This window comes from Stegodyphus dumicola, chromosome 3 (genome assembly GCF_044657685.1).
Source record: "Stegodyphus dumicola isolate Sdum_Otavi_A_Nest chromosome 3, ASM4465768v1".
Lineage (NCBI taxonomy): Eukaryota > Metazoa > Arthropoda > Arachnida > Araneae > Eresidae > Stegodyphus > Stegodyphus dumicola.
The window spans coordinates 243222281-243241164 of NC_140770.1; the positions used below are offsets into that span (position 1 = coordinate 243222281).

The 18884-nt window shown below is 35.1% G+C and overlaps 1 protein-coding gene across 2 annotated transcripts; it reads right to left on the bottom strand.

Annotated features, from left to right (window-relative positions):
- Positions 1–536: 536 nt before the first annotated feature.
- Positions 537–18221, bottom strand: LOC118188024 (uncharacterized). 2 transcript variants are annotated; one of them, XM_035358361.2, is made up of 2 exons: positions 15941–18221; positions 537–3174 (listed from the first exon to the last, which is right to left on the bottom strand). In XM_035358361.2, the coding sequence occupies exons 1-2, from the start codon at positions 18201–18203 to the stop codon at positions 2777–2779; spliced, it is 2661 nt and encodes an 886-aa protein (XP_035214252.2). In that variant the 5' UTR covers positions 18204–18221; the 3' UTR covers positions 537–2776. The 2 variants fall into 2 exon arrangements, with proteins under 2 accessions (XP_035214252.2, XP_035214258.2); XM_035358367.2 differs by lacking the exon at positions 537–3174 and adding an exon at positions 12922–13133.
- Positions 18222–18884: the final 663 nt, after the last annotated feature.

Below are 18884 nucleotides of genomic sequence, written 5' to 3' on the forward strand. Positions count from 1 at the left end.
AATGTAAAAAACATAAATATTCTTCAATGAATATGCCATGAAAGAACTTGAAGAAACTTGAACTTGAAGAAATGAAAATGAAATAAATCAGTATAAAACTGAGTAAGAAGCGTCGGTTTCTTTTATCAGAAATAGATCTTTGTTTCCACAGGCATCTTGTTTTTCAGATTACTCACTTTCTCAATTCATTAAAATTGTTCATTGAGCTCAATATTTTTAAGGAATTCAAGTTACAGTGTAACCTCGAGATAAGAGTTTAAATTTGTTCCAACATTGAGCTCATATAGTGAATTTCTTGTATCTAGAAACAAACTTCCCCATTGAAAATAATGGAAATCCAATTAATCTGTTCCACCCCCCCCCAAATATCAACATAAAAATCAATTTTTCTAATAAATAACACTGGAAAGTAATATAACTGTAGTTTACCTTTATGATAGCTTCCCACACCAACTTTAACTGCTTCTCGTTAATCCACACCAACAACAGCTGTTTTGGACTGTAGCTATGAAATAACAAAACTAATTTTCTTTTAAATTTATCTTTTATTTTATTTGAAAACTAACCGCTCAATTAGCAGCCATTCACAAATCCAAGCAACAAATTTCTCATCGAACAAGCTAATAAAAAGAATTACAAAAAACAAATGATGTTGACACATGCGCATTACATGAGTCATTGCTAGGCAACAATGGTAGAGAGGAGAAAAGTTTCGTATAGCAGACATTCAGGCACCAGCAACAGCTTCTACGAGTTTTGGACGGTGCTTGGAAGTAACAGTAACTCCTTTGCCTACATCGTTTCTTAATTTCTTCCTTCTTCAGAATAGTGCAGATTGTCGATGTCAAAAAGGTGTAAGTCTTTGCCAATTCCATCACTCTTACACCATGCTTTTGTTTATCTTTGATTTCATTCTTAATTTTGAATGGCTATGGCTTCCTTATTTTTCTTTGCAGCATTATCTGAGGCACCAATCTTCTTAGCTGGCATCATGAAATAATTATTTCGACATTAAATGTAATAAACAATTAACAAGCGCACAAACACGCAGCTCAAAGAACACTGAGTGAACTGATGAGGGGATTCCCCGAGTCGAGCCAGATCGGGAAATGGGGCCACACATACCAACAGCCTGGTTCATTGCTCATTACTAGAGTCAGTGCTCGTATTTAGAGACTCATTTTAGAGACATGTTCACATATTTAGAGACATGACATACATATTTAGAGACACATTCAAGAGATATAAATTCTCTTGACAAGCTGTAAATAAACTGGAGTGCAGTCACAAATGTTATTCTCCTGTTCTGAACCACGCTTCTTTTTGAGTGGATGTTCTGTTGTCATAATTTTTCATATTGCATTACCATTGTTTATCCATATTCAAATAAAGTACATTATTTTTTTGCTCTAATACACACTTCTTTTTGATAGGATTCTATAACTATTCAAAATAATTCACTACTTACTATTCTGTAGAAGGCAGATTTTAAATTTTAATATATTTTTTTTATCTAATTTTTTCAAAGTAAACTTTCCTGTCACTCAAGACAACCGGTGAAGATCATCAAAGGAAATCAACTGGCTGTTCAGAAGAGGCAGTAACCACCTATAGGCAGACCACCTGTCTGGAACTGAGATTAATTAAGCTTTTTAACCTCAACAACTTTAATATATACTATTGGAGGTAGAATTACTAAGGCTGCTGGCACCAGACTTGCCCTCCAATTGATCTTCGTTAAAGGATTTAGAGTGTACTCGTTCCAATTATGGGGTCTCAAAAGAGTCCCGTATTGTTTACAGTTTATTTATTTCTTTTTTCATAAAAAGAAAAAAAATTGTCTTATCCAGAATCAATCTGTATTACATAATATGAAAGCACAGATGTTATGAGTGTGCTGTGATGGCATAATATACACTAAACAGTATTGCGTGGCGATACTTTCATGATCAGTGGGATAATATGTAAGTATCAAATAGAATTCATATTTCAAAACGGTTGTAAGTTAGTTCTCAGATAAAAATATAAAACTGGAAAAAATTAAAATGATCATGTAAATATTAACTCATCTGGAAGAGCCAATGCATATATTAACTATATCAGCAAAATTAACTATGAGAATAAAATTTTGCAAAGCTTACTAAATATCACAAATAACCATTATTAATTGATAGCTCTGAATACAGACATCCTAACTACCAAAGACAAATTGTTAAACCTATTAAAATTTTCTGTATCTACTCCTCAGTATCTATGAATTATTTCATGGTTGCTTTCTTGCATATACTATTATCAGAGTAAGCTATTTACCACTAAATATTCCAATAATAAAATAGAAATATTACTATGAATGATTTAAACTCAAAGAACTCACAAAAGTATGGGGAAAAGCCTCCCCGCTTCTCTTAATGAAAGAATCCTTGAATGTAAGATCTGGTACTTTGAAAGAACCAGACTTTTCATAGATTTTTTAAATTTGTTTTGAACTAAAAGTTAGAAAGAATATTTTAAATAATCTAGAACGTTTGCATTTTTGCAGCACATTAGTACTGGAAAAATAATTTTTAAATACTTGAATAGACTGAGTTCGGTAAAAGATCATGTTTTGAAATGCTGTCACAGCGAATCTCCGGAAAGGAGTTAGTTGAAACCACATCGCTATAATAACTTTTTATAAGATGATAAGAAGTTATACTCTACATAATTAAGAGTGTATAGAGTGTATTTGTTACATTTTATGAAAATGAAATTTTTTAATCAATTACTTTGCTTTATTTTATCTTATAAAGTGTGGTTTATATCTCATCATTCCACTTGATTTGCTCTCAGTGTCATTCATTCTGGCTTTTTCATCTGTGAGCTTTGTAAAAGAGATCTGCTCACTGTTATTTTTCTGCATTCTGTCCGCTTTCAGTGTCATCAAATTTTTTTTTGCTTCCGCTATAGAAGCTTCCGCTATATTGTTTCTAGAAAATTTTCCACCATAGTCATGTATATCCCGACTTTCGCTATGAACATTTTTACCTTTCTCTGTTGCTTGAGTAGTAAAAATTCTTTCTTTGAAATTGCTCATTTTCTCTTGTACAGGAAATGCATCTTGATTAGTACAGCATTGCATGATGACCTCTTCCAATGAATAATTTTCATCTGATGGTGTGTGTTCTTTCCTTTTTCCTAAAGTTAAGATAAAAATATTTAGTCGTTAGTTACATCTATAGGAAATATATTACATAGCTTCTTAGGAGAATCACGTTAGAAAATTCCTAACACTCAGTAAATCCCAAACAACTTTCAAACAGCTTGTCTTAATGGCCATATACAAAATAATCATGAGCAGGCTGACTGAACTTGTTTATAGTACCCCTAATTAAAGTTTTAATTATTGGTTAGGCTCACAAGGCATGGGGCTAATGCTCAAGATATTAAAGGGGTCTTAAAATTATTCCATACTTTCTTACAATCTTGTTTTCACTCTCGAAAACAATAAAAAGGAATTGTAGATAGGTTATTTGTATAGTAGACAAAATAGATTTGTACAGTAGGTAGGTTAGGTTATTTGACAAAGCACACCAGAGCTATCAACCCAAGGAGAGGGATGTCTTTATGGAGGGCTTTTTAAAGGAAACTAGCTCGTATTTATGTTACATATAAATGAACAGTAGAAGACCCTGAATGAGCACTGTGCCTAGGGCTTCAGATAATCTTAAGTGGGGCTTGCCTATTACGGCACAATACAGAACTTAGAACTTTAGGAACCGTAACTCAACTGTTGACTTGGATTGTTTTGAGTATGGTAAAGTGCGAAATAGCTTTCTACCTAAGGGTAGGAATGCTTTCAAAAATAATTTTCTAGAAGGTCAAATGGCTTTGTATTCACGTTACATATGAAGAAACCATTAACATACCCCAGGCTGCTGTACTGGTTCAGTTCCCGTGTAAGAGCTTTCTCATGTCCGATTGAAGCGATTATGTAAAACCTTCCCTTTTTTTTCCAAGCGAAATATCGGTATGTAATGCACTTTGGGAAATGTTCTTGGTGATGAAACAGTGTTTGTGTGAGATACCACAGCTTCATGTTAACTTAGAACTTGACTTAAAACCTCATAAGACAGCCATAAGGGCATCGATGAGGATTGAGCAAAAAGTGAGTGGATAGAAAATGAGCATGAATTAGGGTACATGAAGATCTAGCCCTTGTGAAGGGAAATTACAGTCAGATACTGGTTAACCGCGCTTTATTAAAAAAGTATTATGAACGAACGAAAAAATTACTATCACAAACCATAAAAAGAAGCAAGATTTCTACAAAAAAAGGCCGAGTAGTTAAGACGCGGCTGTAACTAAGAGCAAAAAAATGTCTAGAACTTAAAAAGGCACTGAGCTGCAGAATTTAGAAACCGCTAGTATTGGACCAGGGAGCAAAATGTCCAGCGCTGACCCTGAACTGGTGATTACCGAAAGTTCAACGTGGGCGAACAGTCTGGTTGTATGATAGTTTTTCGTGCTTTGTCTATTATACTATACCATGAATACGAGTCAATTTTCCTTAGAAGGCATCCCTCTCTTAAGGCAGACAGTCTTCGTGCGCTTTGTTATATCCAAATAACCTAACGTAACCTGGGAGAAGTACACAAGGAAAAGAAAATATACGTGATAACAGCAGGTGATAGCAGATGATGTTTTAATATTTAGAGAACAGTTTTTTTGTCCACAGCAATACGCAATTTAATTGCACATAATCTGGAATGTTATCAATATAAATTATTAAATCATCCGTATAAAATAATTTGTTAAATGATAAAAATGAGTGTATAGTCCATTAATCTTTAAGGCCTTTCATTAACTCATATCGAAACACGAGAGTAACATAAACAAAAATATTGTTCTGTTAGTTTCGAAATGTGTTTTCCTTTTGAATGCTGATTTAATTTACGTAACTAAAGATCGTAATTAAACGTATTAAGTTACTAGAAAAATCTTGCTATTTAAATTAAACTGCTTAAAATAACAAGTAATTCGTTATTAATATTTTTTTGTGTTAATTACAATATGGGTTATATCTCATTCCTGTAGCTTTTATTAACTACTGTTGGATTAACCATAATTTGTGGTTAACAGTGAATGTGGTTCCCAATACTATTCACCTTCAGGCGTCTACCAGCGGCCGAGCGGTAAGTAGCTGAACACTGGTAGTTCGGTCCGGTGATCGAATCCCGAGAAAAGGGCTGGCTGCATGGTTGTTTTTCTCATTTGAAGCGTCTATTCAAGCTTAGAAAGTCCTTTACGAAGACATCCCTTCCCTTAGGCAGGTAGCTCTCGAGTACTTTGCCGTTGTCAAACAAACCAAACCAATCATCAGGCGTCTACTGCGCTGTGATATTCTATTGATGCATAGCAAATTTTAACATAATGCAGAAGAGACTGAGAGGTTGAACGATATACTCTATTATTTGTGACATGAGCGTTACTTCACTTGACTGTTTCTCATTTATCTGTATGTGTTATAAAGTTCTGTATTTTTGTGAAGAGCGTTATATTCGTGTTCAGTCCTTATTTCTGTGACATTGTCACTTGCCGTTCAGATCGAGAAATCTGCGGTCTTTCCTAATAAACTTGTACATACTTCGTTAAAATATTTATTTGCAGGACAGAATTTCTTTGTCAGTCACTACTAATAGATCTGCCAAGTGGTGATAACAGCAAAATAAAATGCTTATCAGATTCAACTAACATACGGAGAATAGTCTTCATTCTAAACTTTGTGAGACACTTGATTGTAACTTGAAAACTACTACTTCATGTTTCAGCTCTGAGGAATGAAGTATTACAGTATCTTACATTTTATTTGGAGACTAGAAAAAGGTGAGAATATTGCTGCTATTTTTGGTTATTACCCGCTCTCTAGAAAGAAAAAATGAATACTCAACGGCTTTTCTTGCAATGACTTTGATAGGCTTCTGACTAGTTAGTTCTTCAGGGTTATTATAAACGATGCAACAAAACGTAATATTTCATTAAGTATTCGAAATTTATATAAAAATGAATACCAGATGAAATGAAATGAAACATTTTTCAAATTTTGAACACGATATGATAAATGTTGGAAGTCCGCTCCTTTTTGTGACGCGACACACCTCCAAGGTGTACTGCAAATCCGGCCCACGTGCGTTATAACACTGTTCCACTAATAGTCACAAAAGCAGTTATAATGCAGCTCTGGAGTTCCTTGGAGAGCACCACGATGGATGAATTTCAGTCTTCCTTCAAAACAAGATCCTTAGAATAATTATTGAAGCTCATTATTACATTAGAAATAAACTCTTGCACAATGGTTTTAAAGTTAATTATGTAGTCGACTACCCACGGAAGTGCAGTGAGATATTCTCTTTATTAAATGCATATACTTTCTCCGCCTCTTCAAATTTTGAGATTATCCCAGAAAATTTTAACATCTGGCCGTATGTAGCGCATTGAGATAAAAATTTCTCTAATTAGTTTGATTTAATCTCTGTTTTTTTTTTTTTAGGAAGCGTACTCTCTGATTTCTCTTAACTACTTGATAGTTGCCTGGGGTATAAAACAGCGATGTTCTCCTATTTGCCTCCTTTTTATCGCTAACGGACTTCATCTGATTGTTATTCACGTGATATGCTTATGAGGAATTTCCTGAATTGGTTTGTTAAGGCCAATATCTCTTGGTCACATAATCATTTGACTATTGGATCATTAGAGTCTTCTTTCCGTCTTCCCTATCACTAAACTACTGGAAAGGACTTTCAACACTCCAGACTATTTTAATGCTGCTTGCCACAATGGTCTGTTTAGCTATTTAGAGCTTACCAGATCTGCGTGCCGCAGCATTAAAATACTGGCGGATACTATATGCTTACAACCTCGGGCTTGAATGGCTACCAGGCGCATCGGCAGTTAACGGATTGCCGGATATCCTGTATTATCTTACAGGATAGCTCCGAATAATAAGTAAGAACCTGCGAACTCCCTCTCGTAACCCTGGTGTTATGCGACCCGTGCTTAGGGTGAATGACACTGCGATTAAATTGTCTTAACGGAGACTTTAAAATGCCTAGCAACTTCTAGAGTATTTTGCCTTACCCAGCAACAGGCAATACTGAATCGCACGCACACAAACAAAAAAAGAAAAGAAAGAAACGTTCTCGAGGATTGAACATTGCCAAAGGTACTTGGAGTGAAACACCCAAGGGAAAGTGGGGAAAAAAGGCAATCTCAAAAGTTGGAGCAGAATATAGCCCCAGGACTGCCAAAAGATATAGACCTGAGGGGTTATACCTTCGGGGGGGGGCTCCTACGGTCATCAAAATGGCTGTACTCATTGAGGGACATCCTGAAAAACGTTTATCGGAGGAACACGCTATCGACCTTGAGCTTTTGATATAGCGAATAGAATAGGAATGTGGGCATTGCACCTATCTTCCTATCCTGTATACTTGAGAATGAGGCTCTTACGAGCCTCATTGTATTATCAACTGTGCAGATCTGGTAAGCACTAAATGGCTGGAACAGACACTCGGGGAAATCAAGACCATCTTGATGGGAGATTGAATATAATCAAGATCATCTCACATCAAGATGGCCTTGGTGAAATAATCGCCTTGCAAGAGCAAACATTTTTGGCGCGCAAATTGGCACAAAATGCTATTTAGCAGAGGTGCCTGATACCTGACCTGAAGAAGAAGAAGATGCCTACAAACTTCTTCGCGATTTGAGCCCTGGCCAAACGGTGCGGCAGCCCCAGCATTGTTAACCACTTTACCAATGAGGCTGACCTTGGATATCATCGTAGAATGTTCTGGCTTGCTGGATCCAGTGTCGTAGCTAGGGTTTTCAGCACCCCGGGACAACTGAAGATTTCGCGCCCCCTACTGCTTGCCAAGGATGGAAAACATTTAATTCTAAAATGTCGTAACATCAGTTTGGCGCCCCTTGGATTCTGCGCCCGGGGACAGATGCCCCCTCTTGCCACCCTCTAGCTACGCCCCTGGCTGGATCTGTATCTTACTGTCTTTGAAATACGCGTTGCGCAATAAAATAAACATTTTACGTGTCTTAGGAATTTCCTTTCCTAGAAAATTCTTTATTTTGAAGATGGAATTCATACCCGATACATCATATATCACAAGAAAGTCGACACGCACGAATTTAAAATTTCATTTTCTTTCGTTATTTGAATGTCAAGGGCAGTGCGTTCTTTAACTTGGAAATCACAAGACTTGAGGAAGCATTTGCAATAATTCTGCATTTAATTTTTTTAAATATTGAATGATATATATGCAAATATTAATTTGCTTAGATAATGCTTTGCGCCATCAGTCACAGAAAATTTCATTATTTTTTTTAAACGTGATTGAATCCAATAATTTATGTGAGTGTTAAAAAAAAAAGTAGTACTTCATGTTGAATATTTAATTTCTTCTTGCCCTACCTTCGATGACTCTAGATTATGCTGAATAATCTAGAGCCGACATAATGCTGAATCTCTAGATGAAGAAAGATTTCAAAACGTTTGGCGTGATTTGGCCAGTAAGCTTATCTATTTTTGTGAAGTCCAGACTGCTATCCTTTGTTTTTGTCCATTTTATTTATGCTTGAAATGTTTAATGTTTTAATTAAGTTACTTTTATAAGTTCTATGTTGTATATCTGTAGTGAACGGAGAGATTTTATGTGTTCAAAATAATGAAAACAATTTGTTTTAAAAATAGGTTATAAGGTATTTCTCCCACCTTCTTGGTGTGCGCCGGTCTGCACACTGCGCCGGTATTCCAGAGGTCCGTCGTTCGATTCCTGGCGAAGACGTTGCTAATCTTTCATCTTGCCTGCTTCCAAAAAAAAATCTTTAATGTCTCTAAAATGGCGCCCGAACTAAAAGAGTGGTGGATGATGATTTCTCCTCACCCATGATTTGGCGATTGGGTTCCCTAAAAATCCCAGTCGCCCTTTAAAAGAGGAAGTACATAAGGTATTTCTCCCACCTTCTTGGCGAGCCGTCGTAGTGTGGTGGTCTGCACACTGGGCCGGTATTTCAGAGGTCCGCGGCTCGATTCCCGGCGAAGGGGTTGCTAAGTTCATCTTGCCTGCTTTCAAAAATATGCCTAATGTCTCTACAAGGTTATTGAATTGTTTTAGCGTATTTTTATAACATTTATTTTCATTACACAAATATTTAACATTTAGAAATAATGAATTTTAAAATGAGATCATTCAATAATATGCTTACTTGTTTAATTTATGAAGCCTGGTTTTTTTCGAAAGCAAATTTCCGAAAATAATGTTCAGGCTTAATTCTTTACATTAAGATGTATCACAGGACAGAATTTCAAGTATGACTTGAAGTTTCTGATTATGTGTTCGTAGTTATAAGTTTGAAATATGAAATTCTAGGCTACATTTTTTTTCCTCCGTCATAATATATAGGTAGAAACAATCACCTAGGTTTCATAATTTTTATTTTCAACCAATGGATTGTATCGGAGGACAAAATACACTGCGAGAGAGATAAGTGCGACATCATGAATTAGCAAACGCATTTAAAAAAAAAAAAAAAATAAGATAACAGATACAAAACTCCTCGTGTTCCACGAAGTATTCCACGAGGCTTACAGACGTAAGTAAGTAACTCACAGTACAAGGAATTCAGCTTCTCTCCATGGTGTCTTTAAACACTAATTCGATCATCGTGGGGTACTACAAGTAGGAACGTGATTCGTCCGAAAACACAATGTCATGCCATTCGGATATCCATCTCTGCCGTTCAGTGCCCCATTTCAAACGGAAACGCCTGCGGTTTAAAGATAAGCGAAGCAATGGACGCCTAGCGGACAGTCCACTGTACTTTAAACGCTGCCGAACTGTTCTTGCAGACCGCGACTGTTTTGTTTATAGACTACATTCGTTGTAAAATGGTTGCGGATGTAGTAGTGCGCTCATCAATATCATGCGTACAACATGCCTGTCTTGCCGGGAGTGGTGCGACGAGGCGGTTGCAATTGTTCCTGTTTGTCAATCATTCCCTCCTGCATTCAGCGGTTCCATATTTGCATGACTGTTGCTTGGCTATGTCCGACACGATGACTGATTTCTCTGAAGGATAATCTGCAATCGAACGATTCTGCCTCGGTCGCACTCAGAAACGTGCTCAAATGATGTTCGTGTTTTTCTACGAGGCATACTGAAACTGCCCAAACAAAAATCTTACGAGAGAACAATTCCTACTATTCAAAACGGCAATCTTACTCACGTTATATACGGGTTATAAGGAGCATTGTATTTGCCCATAACTTGCTCTGAAATCGTAATCATTTGCATATTCCATCGCGATATACAAATGATGCATGTTTCAGGCTTTTTAGATGCTTTCTTCATGATGTTGCATTTTGAATGGCCAACACTTTATTTGAAGCCATAATATCTGTCTTTTCTGACATTTGGCAACCTTCTGGCATTTTGTAGCAACCATGATTCACTTACGGGTTTGTCCTGTTAAAAAAGTCCTCAAAGAGGATTGAATCAATATCATTTATCCTCACTATTTTATTGCTTTTGTATCTATCTCCTGTTGCAAATAAAAAGATTATCACACTTCTTAATTATTTTCGAGTAATTTTCAGTAATTTTCTAATTTAAACAAAATCCGAAAGTTGTAGCACTAATTACTTTATTTCAATCACTTAGACGCAGGTTGATTATTTATATCAACATTAAAGAAATTAACGAAAAAAAAGGATAAATGTTGCTGTTCATTTAGAAATAATAATTTTGCAGTAGAAGAAAGGTATTTTATAGCAGGGGAGGGGAAACCCCGGCCCGAATCGGCTCTTTTAATTGTTTAATCCGGCCCCTTATAAAATCCTGTGCAACGACATTTTCATGTGCTTCCTACCCAAGTTTATATACAAATAACCGAAATCAAAAACACGAATTCTCTTCTATTATTACTGAGTAATGTGCATTACTTTTACTAATGGACAATCTATGCTGAGAACAACAGATATGTTAGAAAGCATGTGCATCAACCGAACAATATAATATCGGTGATATCTCGACTCATCTGTAAAAAATATGGCACTTTACTGAAGTCTTGTCCAAGACGCGTGTTGTCTGCACTTTGTTGAGTACTGAAACGAAATTTTTTGGCAAGACAGTGCCATGGCGAATCAAACTGCAATATTTGCTCAGTCATTATCTTTGATCTAGGTTGAGTGTTAATCAATGAGTGGGATACAAACAGCGGGTCTTCTTGCATACAACCCTATCACATCAAGCCTTCAGCCAACTATAAACAGTGAAACTCGGGTTTCAGTGGTAGCATACAGCTCATGGGAAAGCCGTGAAGCTGTAGCAGTCCTGTGTCACTGCGTTAAAAGTGCCAAATAATAATCTTCATTTGTCGTTGTGAATCTTGGTCAACCTTATCCAGATCTTTTCGACAGGAACCAGTGTCCTGAAGCTACCCATCTTCCGAAGTAACTATTAAATTCCACTAAAAATTTTAATATTCCGCAGAGATTTTTGCCTGGGTGCTTTTTTCGCTTGTGTGGAACTGGTCAAAAACAATTCTTGGGAGCGAGAGACGGACAATTTAATAACGATGTTCCTCTGATGATTGTTGTAATCAGTTTTTTGCATGAAAATGAAGGTTTTCATACCTTTATGTTCGCAGTCTGATCTGATAATTGTCTGTAGTATTACAGACTTATATAAGTGGTGGGAGGGATATAGATTATGGATCTCGCTAATTACGTGAAGATAGTGTAAACATTGTAAAGATTTTTTGGCAAGACAGTGCCATGGCTTCCGCAGAACAGCTTGATGAAAATGTTATATTTGAGGTATAGTTCTCCGAGATAACAGCAAAACGTTCGCCGCTGGAAGTTCGACAGAGCTCAGCAAGAATTGAACACCGAAGGTACGTTATCGCCAGATCATGATCAGTTGAATTCCAAGCTTATCTGACGGAGCAACGACGGAAGTCCCTACACTGAAGTGTGGTGTTCGTGTTACAGAATAAGAGAGTTCATGTGAGTACCTCTTATTACTCACATGAACTCTCTTATTTTGAATGTTGATTACCTTTAAGGTTATTTAAGGGAATGTAGAAGGTACATTTTTTTTATAAAGGTATTGAGTTTAAAACTGGGGTTGGGTTGAAAGTGTATGTGAATCAAACTGTAATATTTGTAGAAGGTAAAATTTTTTTTAAAGGCATTGAGTTTAAAACTGTGATTGACACTGTGTGCGAATCAAACTGCAATATTTGCTCAGTCATTATCTTTGATCTAGGTTGATTGTTAATCAAACTACAAACATCTACATTTACTAACTGTAATATATCTGTGAAAAAAATTGTAAAATTTCACTGAAATTCCAAAGTATATTAATTCAGTAATCTAATCAAGACTACAGTAAGAGAAAATATGTATTTAAGTAAAGTGAGAACGTAATTATATGTGAATTACTTATTAGAAATATCCTTAATATTAACGGTGAATTATATTGAATGCGGATCATAACTGGATGTGAAGTTCAATCTTTTATGCATACTATCAATACATTGTGTGTTATTTTGTGAATTGATGTAAATTAGTAAATTTGATTATCAGTATAAGAAAATGTGTATTTTGGAGTATAATTTTGAGAGTTTAGGAAGTGTTAGTGCATATTAAAACAGATCTATATCTATTAGAATTATTGTATTTTAAATAAGTCTAGAATTTAATGTCTAGAATCTTTAGAACTTACTGAAATAGTAAAATGGTGTATTTACTGAGATTCAAGCATTAAGTTATTTTAATTAGTTAAGAATTGTGGTCTTGATATAAATATGGGAATGAAAAAAGCACAATTAAGCGATATACTTCTAAACAGTGAAGGGTTTCAACAAGAAAAGGTCTTTATTTTTTTATTCCGTGCTCCGCCATTATGCACTACATGGAAGGGAAGGGATTCCCCGTGGAGAGGCCATTTTAAAGGGAAACTGGCTCATATCCAAGTTGCACACGGGAAAAACCACGAAAGCGCACATGCATCCAGCCCATTCGTTGGGACTCGAACCCTGGACCGAGTTGCTACTGTTCAGCAGCTTTTACCGCTTGGCCGCTTGCGGGTCAAAAAAAAAAAAAAAAAAAAAAAAAAAAAAAAAAAATAAATAAATAAATAAATAAATAAATAAAAAATAATAATAATAATAATAAAAAAAAAACAAAATCTGAAATGTTTCAGATTTTAAATTACGTCCAAAGGGGCGTTTTTTAACATTTTGTGTGTTACCTTTCTTTATTAAATATCATGTTCCTCGCACTTAAACCATAAGATCCAGTGCAACAGCAATATCGCAAAATAGTTTTAAAACGAGCATATCTTTAGAATTTCCGATACAGAGACTCACGCGCTGGAGATAAAAATGTTTTTTCTGCACAACGTTGCCATTGCTCGCTTTGAAATCCTTGAGTTTGTTAATCAAAAATTCGTCAAAGTTTTAAAAAATAGGAAATCAATCATAAAACAAATTTCAAATTTGGTCTTCCACATGCTCATATTCGTTGGAGGATTACGTTATTCAAAATTCGATGATTCTATGTACCGTTGTTTTATCACAATACGAGAAATATACATACATTTATGCAGATTTTTCATTATTTAATTTCTTCAAATATAATGCAGGACTCTAACATTTTGTGGCAACAGTTTGAAAAGTGAACCGACATTTATGAGTCCGACGCAAAATGCCAAAACGAAACTAATAGTCCTTCGGGATTCAAATCCCTTTGGACAAAAAAAAAAAAAATTAAGGCCACTCTTTCAGTTATCGAGAGGGAAAGAGACAGCGAGAAGAGAAAGGCAGTTTAAGCAAAAGAAGTAAAGAATTACAACCGTGAGTAGTATTAGGAAATCCATTCCCAATCTTTCAGATATTCCATTTCAGCGAAACATGATTAAAATGCAAAGATTCATGCCAAAATTGAATGTCCAGGTAACCGATGTTAATATATATTTAGCTCTTTTTTGAACTCTAAATCGAATCCAGAGCTTTATGAGAAACCGAACGCACAGCCCACCTTATTGCTATTTTGCCAGTGGAGGTAGGGCAGATAATAATTTGCAAAAAGACTACAGAAACACGAGAATAAGCTAAAATCAAGGTGGTTTTGTTGGATCATTACCGTTTAAACCCAGAAACATTTGCAAGTCATACAAAGAAGCCAAACAATTTAAGGGGAAACGTTTTATGTACTGCAGTCTTATTTTGATGGATGCATAAAAGTGTGTGAAATGAATTCTTCTGATAAACTGAAGAAACTAATGGTCACGCACCTCACGATTCGAAAAGGGACATGACTACCGAAACTAAAGATAAATTCATAAATGAAAAGGGGAAAATTAAATCGCCGCTGTGTTAGCGAAGGAGCTAGGTAACTTCGAAAGTGTGAAACTAGATTTCAAGCAAAATGTAATCTCTATTAAAAGAGATTTTTCGGTTGTGATACTCAATGAACCTAGAAAGCGGAAGAAGAAAAGAGAAAACAAGAGGTCGGCTCAAGAAATTATCCAAGAGACAGAAGAATCAGATTACATTTCCCCCATAACCTTAGTAGAGGTCTTTGAGAAAGATTAGAGACATGTATTGATTACCGAAAGTTGAGTTGTATGATTCAAACCGAATTTTTTTCCTTTGTCTACTACTGAGGTACGGATAAACCAGGTAGTCTCCGTCAAGTAAGTAAATAATCACAATTTATTAAATGAATTTAAAAATTTTCATATCTAATTTGGCTCTTTTGGTAGTTTGTTCCCCTCAATCAAGGGCTTTACCACATAGCATTGCTGAATGAAATATTTTATAGATATGAAATTCAGGTACTTTTCCGTTTTGCCGGCGCAAGCGATAAAGTCGTCAATAATGGTACAACCGATGCCAAACGGAATGTTCTCGCTGGTAACCTTTTACGCCTCATTTTCAAAACAAGTCGCAGCTTTTTCTTATCAGATTGATTGTTTCTTTCAATACCGGCATATCATTACATAGAATTTTTATCAGATAGTTCAGTTTTATGTCTAAGGCAATTTTCGGCAATTAAGTCAATTAGGATGCAATCACAGCGTTTACCCGAAGCCGAAAATATAGAAAAGTTAATGTCAAGGGTTAAATTCATCAATTCTAATGAGAATGCATTAGCGAAGTAAAGCACTGCAGTTTTACATAATTTCTGAGAAAGTTATTCGTACGAAATTGAAATATTTCTTGCATTTAGACTTGTGTTCCAAATTAAGATTTAACATGAAATTAATGTAGATAATTACTGAGAGCATTAGATTTTTGTAGAGTAGTTTACGTGACATGAGATCGCTTGGGGTCACGTGATATGAACCGGCGAATCAGGATGTTGAACCATGAAAGCATAGTAAATTCTTAAATTAATGTCTTTTTACAAATTTGTTGTCTTTATTTATTGGCTTTTTATAAAATTTTAAGCGATATTAAAATGTTTATGCCTTCTTTTTTAAAAAGAATTCTTAGAACTAACATATTTTTAAATATTTTTTATGTGTATACTGTATGTTGTCGCCAATAAAGTCTGCTTGGCGAGATTTGCGCCGACGAAACGGAAAAGTACCGAAATTCATAATTTTTAAAAATAAGTAGTACATCTATACGTGTAAAATATTCTGAACCGTGAAGTCAGTATTTTGTCTACTATAATTTTTTAATATATCTGCTCTAGTCTGAATTCGAAGTAATCGTAAAAAGGCCCTTATTAACAAAAGGTCTTTATAAAAATCGAAAACTTTATGCGAAATGTGTTGGAGTTCCTTTTTAAATAATGTTGAAACCATTTATAATTGCACTGAAATTAAGTTTTGACAAACAGATCAGAAATAATTTAAATGGTGAATTATTTAATTACCTTTTGGAACGAATCCTTTGGTACTTCTGAAATAATTGTTGCTCTGTTTTTGTACACATTTTCCTTTCATATTAGCAGAGTTCCCGCTGCAGTTGTAAATATTTAACCCTGCTGTTGGTGGTCCCTGATTACCTTTATCTTCTGCGAATGATGACGAAAATTGATTACTTTCAAACTGCCTTCTTTCCTTTATATAACGCTGACGGAACAAAACAGATATGATAATTACTAGGATTAAAAATATTATAGTCAGCAACCCAACAATGAAACGGGATAAAAAATTCTGACTTTTCACGTCTGTCAGAAAATTATTTGCATGAAGTGTTCCATTGTTGTTTGTGATAAATTTCTCGATCAGAAAGGAACTTCTTCGTAATTCAGCCAATAAATTCGCACCAAACAGCCGAATAAATATGAAGAGCGATGATATGTTACGATTACCAGATATATCCATTTCACCACCATGTACGTTATATCCTTCCAAAGCTTTTATGGATTCAAAAAGCGCATTGGTAGTATTTTCTAAAATTTCTTCTAATTTTGCAATGGATTCCGATTTTTCCGGCCTAATATTGTCTGAGTTTGATTTAATAGTTTTTATTCGAGCAAGCTGTATCAAAGCTTTATCTAACCGGCTGTTGAGTGTGTTATTCTTGGTGTCGATATCTATTGATTCCTCTTCTATTAATGAAGCTTTATTCTTGTTTTTAAGTATTTTGTTTGCATTTCCTTGTAACCGATGGAACTGTCTAGTTTTTTCTCTTAATATTTGTATTACATCTTTTAACTCTGGTGATATTTTAGAGAATAAATTGCTTTCAACAATATTTCTTACAGGAATGTCTTGGGTTCCAGTCCAGCTTGGGGTTGTCGCTTTAAAGTGTTTCAATTTTTTAATTAATAATTTTGCAAGGTTCTTCTGTTGTGATGACATTTTAGAAAATATGCTGCTTTCAGTAGGAATAGAAATGCCTTGCATTTCATTCCACTTATGGGTAGACACTGTTTGATTTGCATTTATACCATAGATTTTTTTCCTAATAACAGCTAAAAGATGCCGTGTCTTTTCTAATAATTTTTCTTCTTTATTAAAGTCGTTTGAGCTATATACTTTCGTATTCTTTATGTAGACTACACCTGGATTCTCAGCTCTCTTTTTATACGTTTTAATATTTTGATTACTTAGAGGTGATGTGATATTTTCAATACTGTTTAACTTTTCTTCAGGTGCTTTCAGTTTTGACTTATGTTTTGTGAAGTTTTTAGAAACTATTTCCTTTAGAAATTTTTCAAGTTCCATAAAAATTTCATCCTTAGACTTATCTTCCTCTTTTTTCAATGAATGTTTATTTTTCGACATTTCCAGTAACTTTCGACCTAATTTCTCGATATTCATTTTGGTATCAGTCTTCGACCGTCTCCTTCCGTCGTCATGAAATAAATATCCTTGGATAACTGTATTATTTATAAATGCTTTCCCCATTTTTTGACGAGGAGAATCAAATGTTGAGTAATCATAATTCTGATTTTCTTCTGCGGAAACCTCAGTAATGTTACGTATGATTATACGATCTTTGTTGTTTTTTTGTAATCTAATTTCATCCAGGTGCGTAGTATTCTCATCAGCATACTCAGAAGTAATTTTCTCTAAAGCACTTTCTGGTATCTTAAACCCAGCTAGGCCTATAGATCCTTTGGAGGTGAAAGGGCTATCGGTAATCTCAATTTCTCGTATGTTTTGGTGGTTTTTATCCGTAAAAGAAATATGTATTTTGCTATCTGACTTTTTTTGAGTCTTATTATTCCACCTATTTACATTAGCAGAATCATCAATCTTGGAGAAAGGTTCGTCAGTCATCCGATATTCAGAGGGATATTTCTTTTTATAATAAATTTCAGTTTTATTATCATTTCCATCGTAATCAGAATTTTCCTCGTTTCGAAGCTTACCTCTATTCGTTTCTCGTTTTGTTTTATCCAGAGACGTCAATGTAAATTTTGGCGATTTAAAGGAATTAGATTTTTTAATATTTCTATGATATGCTTTGCTTTCGCGAGATGGCACTGCTAACTGAGTTTTGTTCATTATATACGTTCCAAAAGGCCTCAATTCTGAATCTGCATTTTTATTGGTACCGTCATATTTGATTTCTATTTCACTAGACCCATGAATTAGCGAGGGATCTAAACTGGTGGCTGTCTCATTGGGTGTAACTCTAAGATCTTCCTTCTTCCATTCTAGATCCGCATCATCCATAGTCATCACAGAGCTTGCAGTTGCTAAGGGCTTATGGGGAGAAAAAGAAATTAGTAAACATTTTTGTTTATAATTTTCGGTACTTATTATTACGGCCCCCGTTTTTTTTAAACACGAAATTCACGCTAAGAACGTTGATTGCTAAGTTGATGCTTACTTCTCACGTATATTTTGCGGTTGCCATGTTTACGCTATGCTATGTTGCTATGCCGGTTGCCATGTTTGCGCTATACGGAAATCTGAGCGAGAAAGAATTCAACAATTTCTCAGCATAACCCGCTAAATATCTCGTACTATGGAAGAACCCTGTAGGCTTTGTTTGGTTACAGTAGAGAGAAGGGTACCTCTTGTATTATCGCTAAGTTGTTTCATTTATCGCCAAGTGGTGGTTTATTTATGGTAGTCTGAGTAGTTGAATGTTATGGAAACCCTATTATGACGTAATCGGTTGCATAATCGCGGTGAATTTGTAAGGGCTTGTCGTATGTATTGGTTAGGAAGTACATTGCTTGTTTTCTGGTTTAGACCGTAAAGGGCTGAATATGGTAATATTAATTTGAAGTTTCTGTACGATTTGGAAAGAAAGGGGAAAAGAGCATTACTTGACTTGGTGTGTAAATGAAGGTTTACTTAGTAGCCATTATTAAGTGTTCTGTTTGTAGGAAGGAAATGCGTATGTTCGGACGA

Coding starts and splice junctions, on each gene's coding strand:
- LOC118188024 (XM_035358361.2), bottom strand. CDS start 18,203: ATGACTATGGATGATGCGGATCTAGAATGGAAGAAGGAAGATCTTAGA. Junction 3,175..15,940: donor CAAAGGATTCGTTCCAAAAG/GTAATTAAATAA, acceptor TCTTAACTTTAG/GAAAAAGGAAAGAACACACA.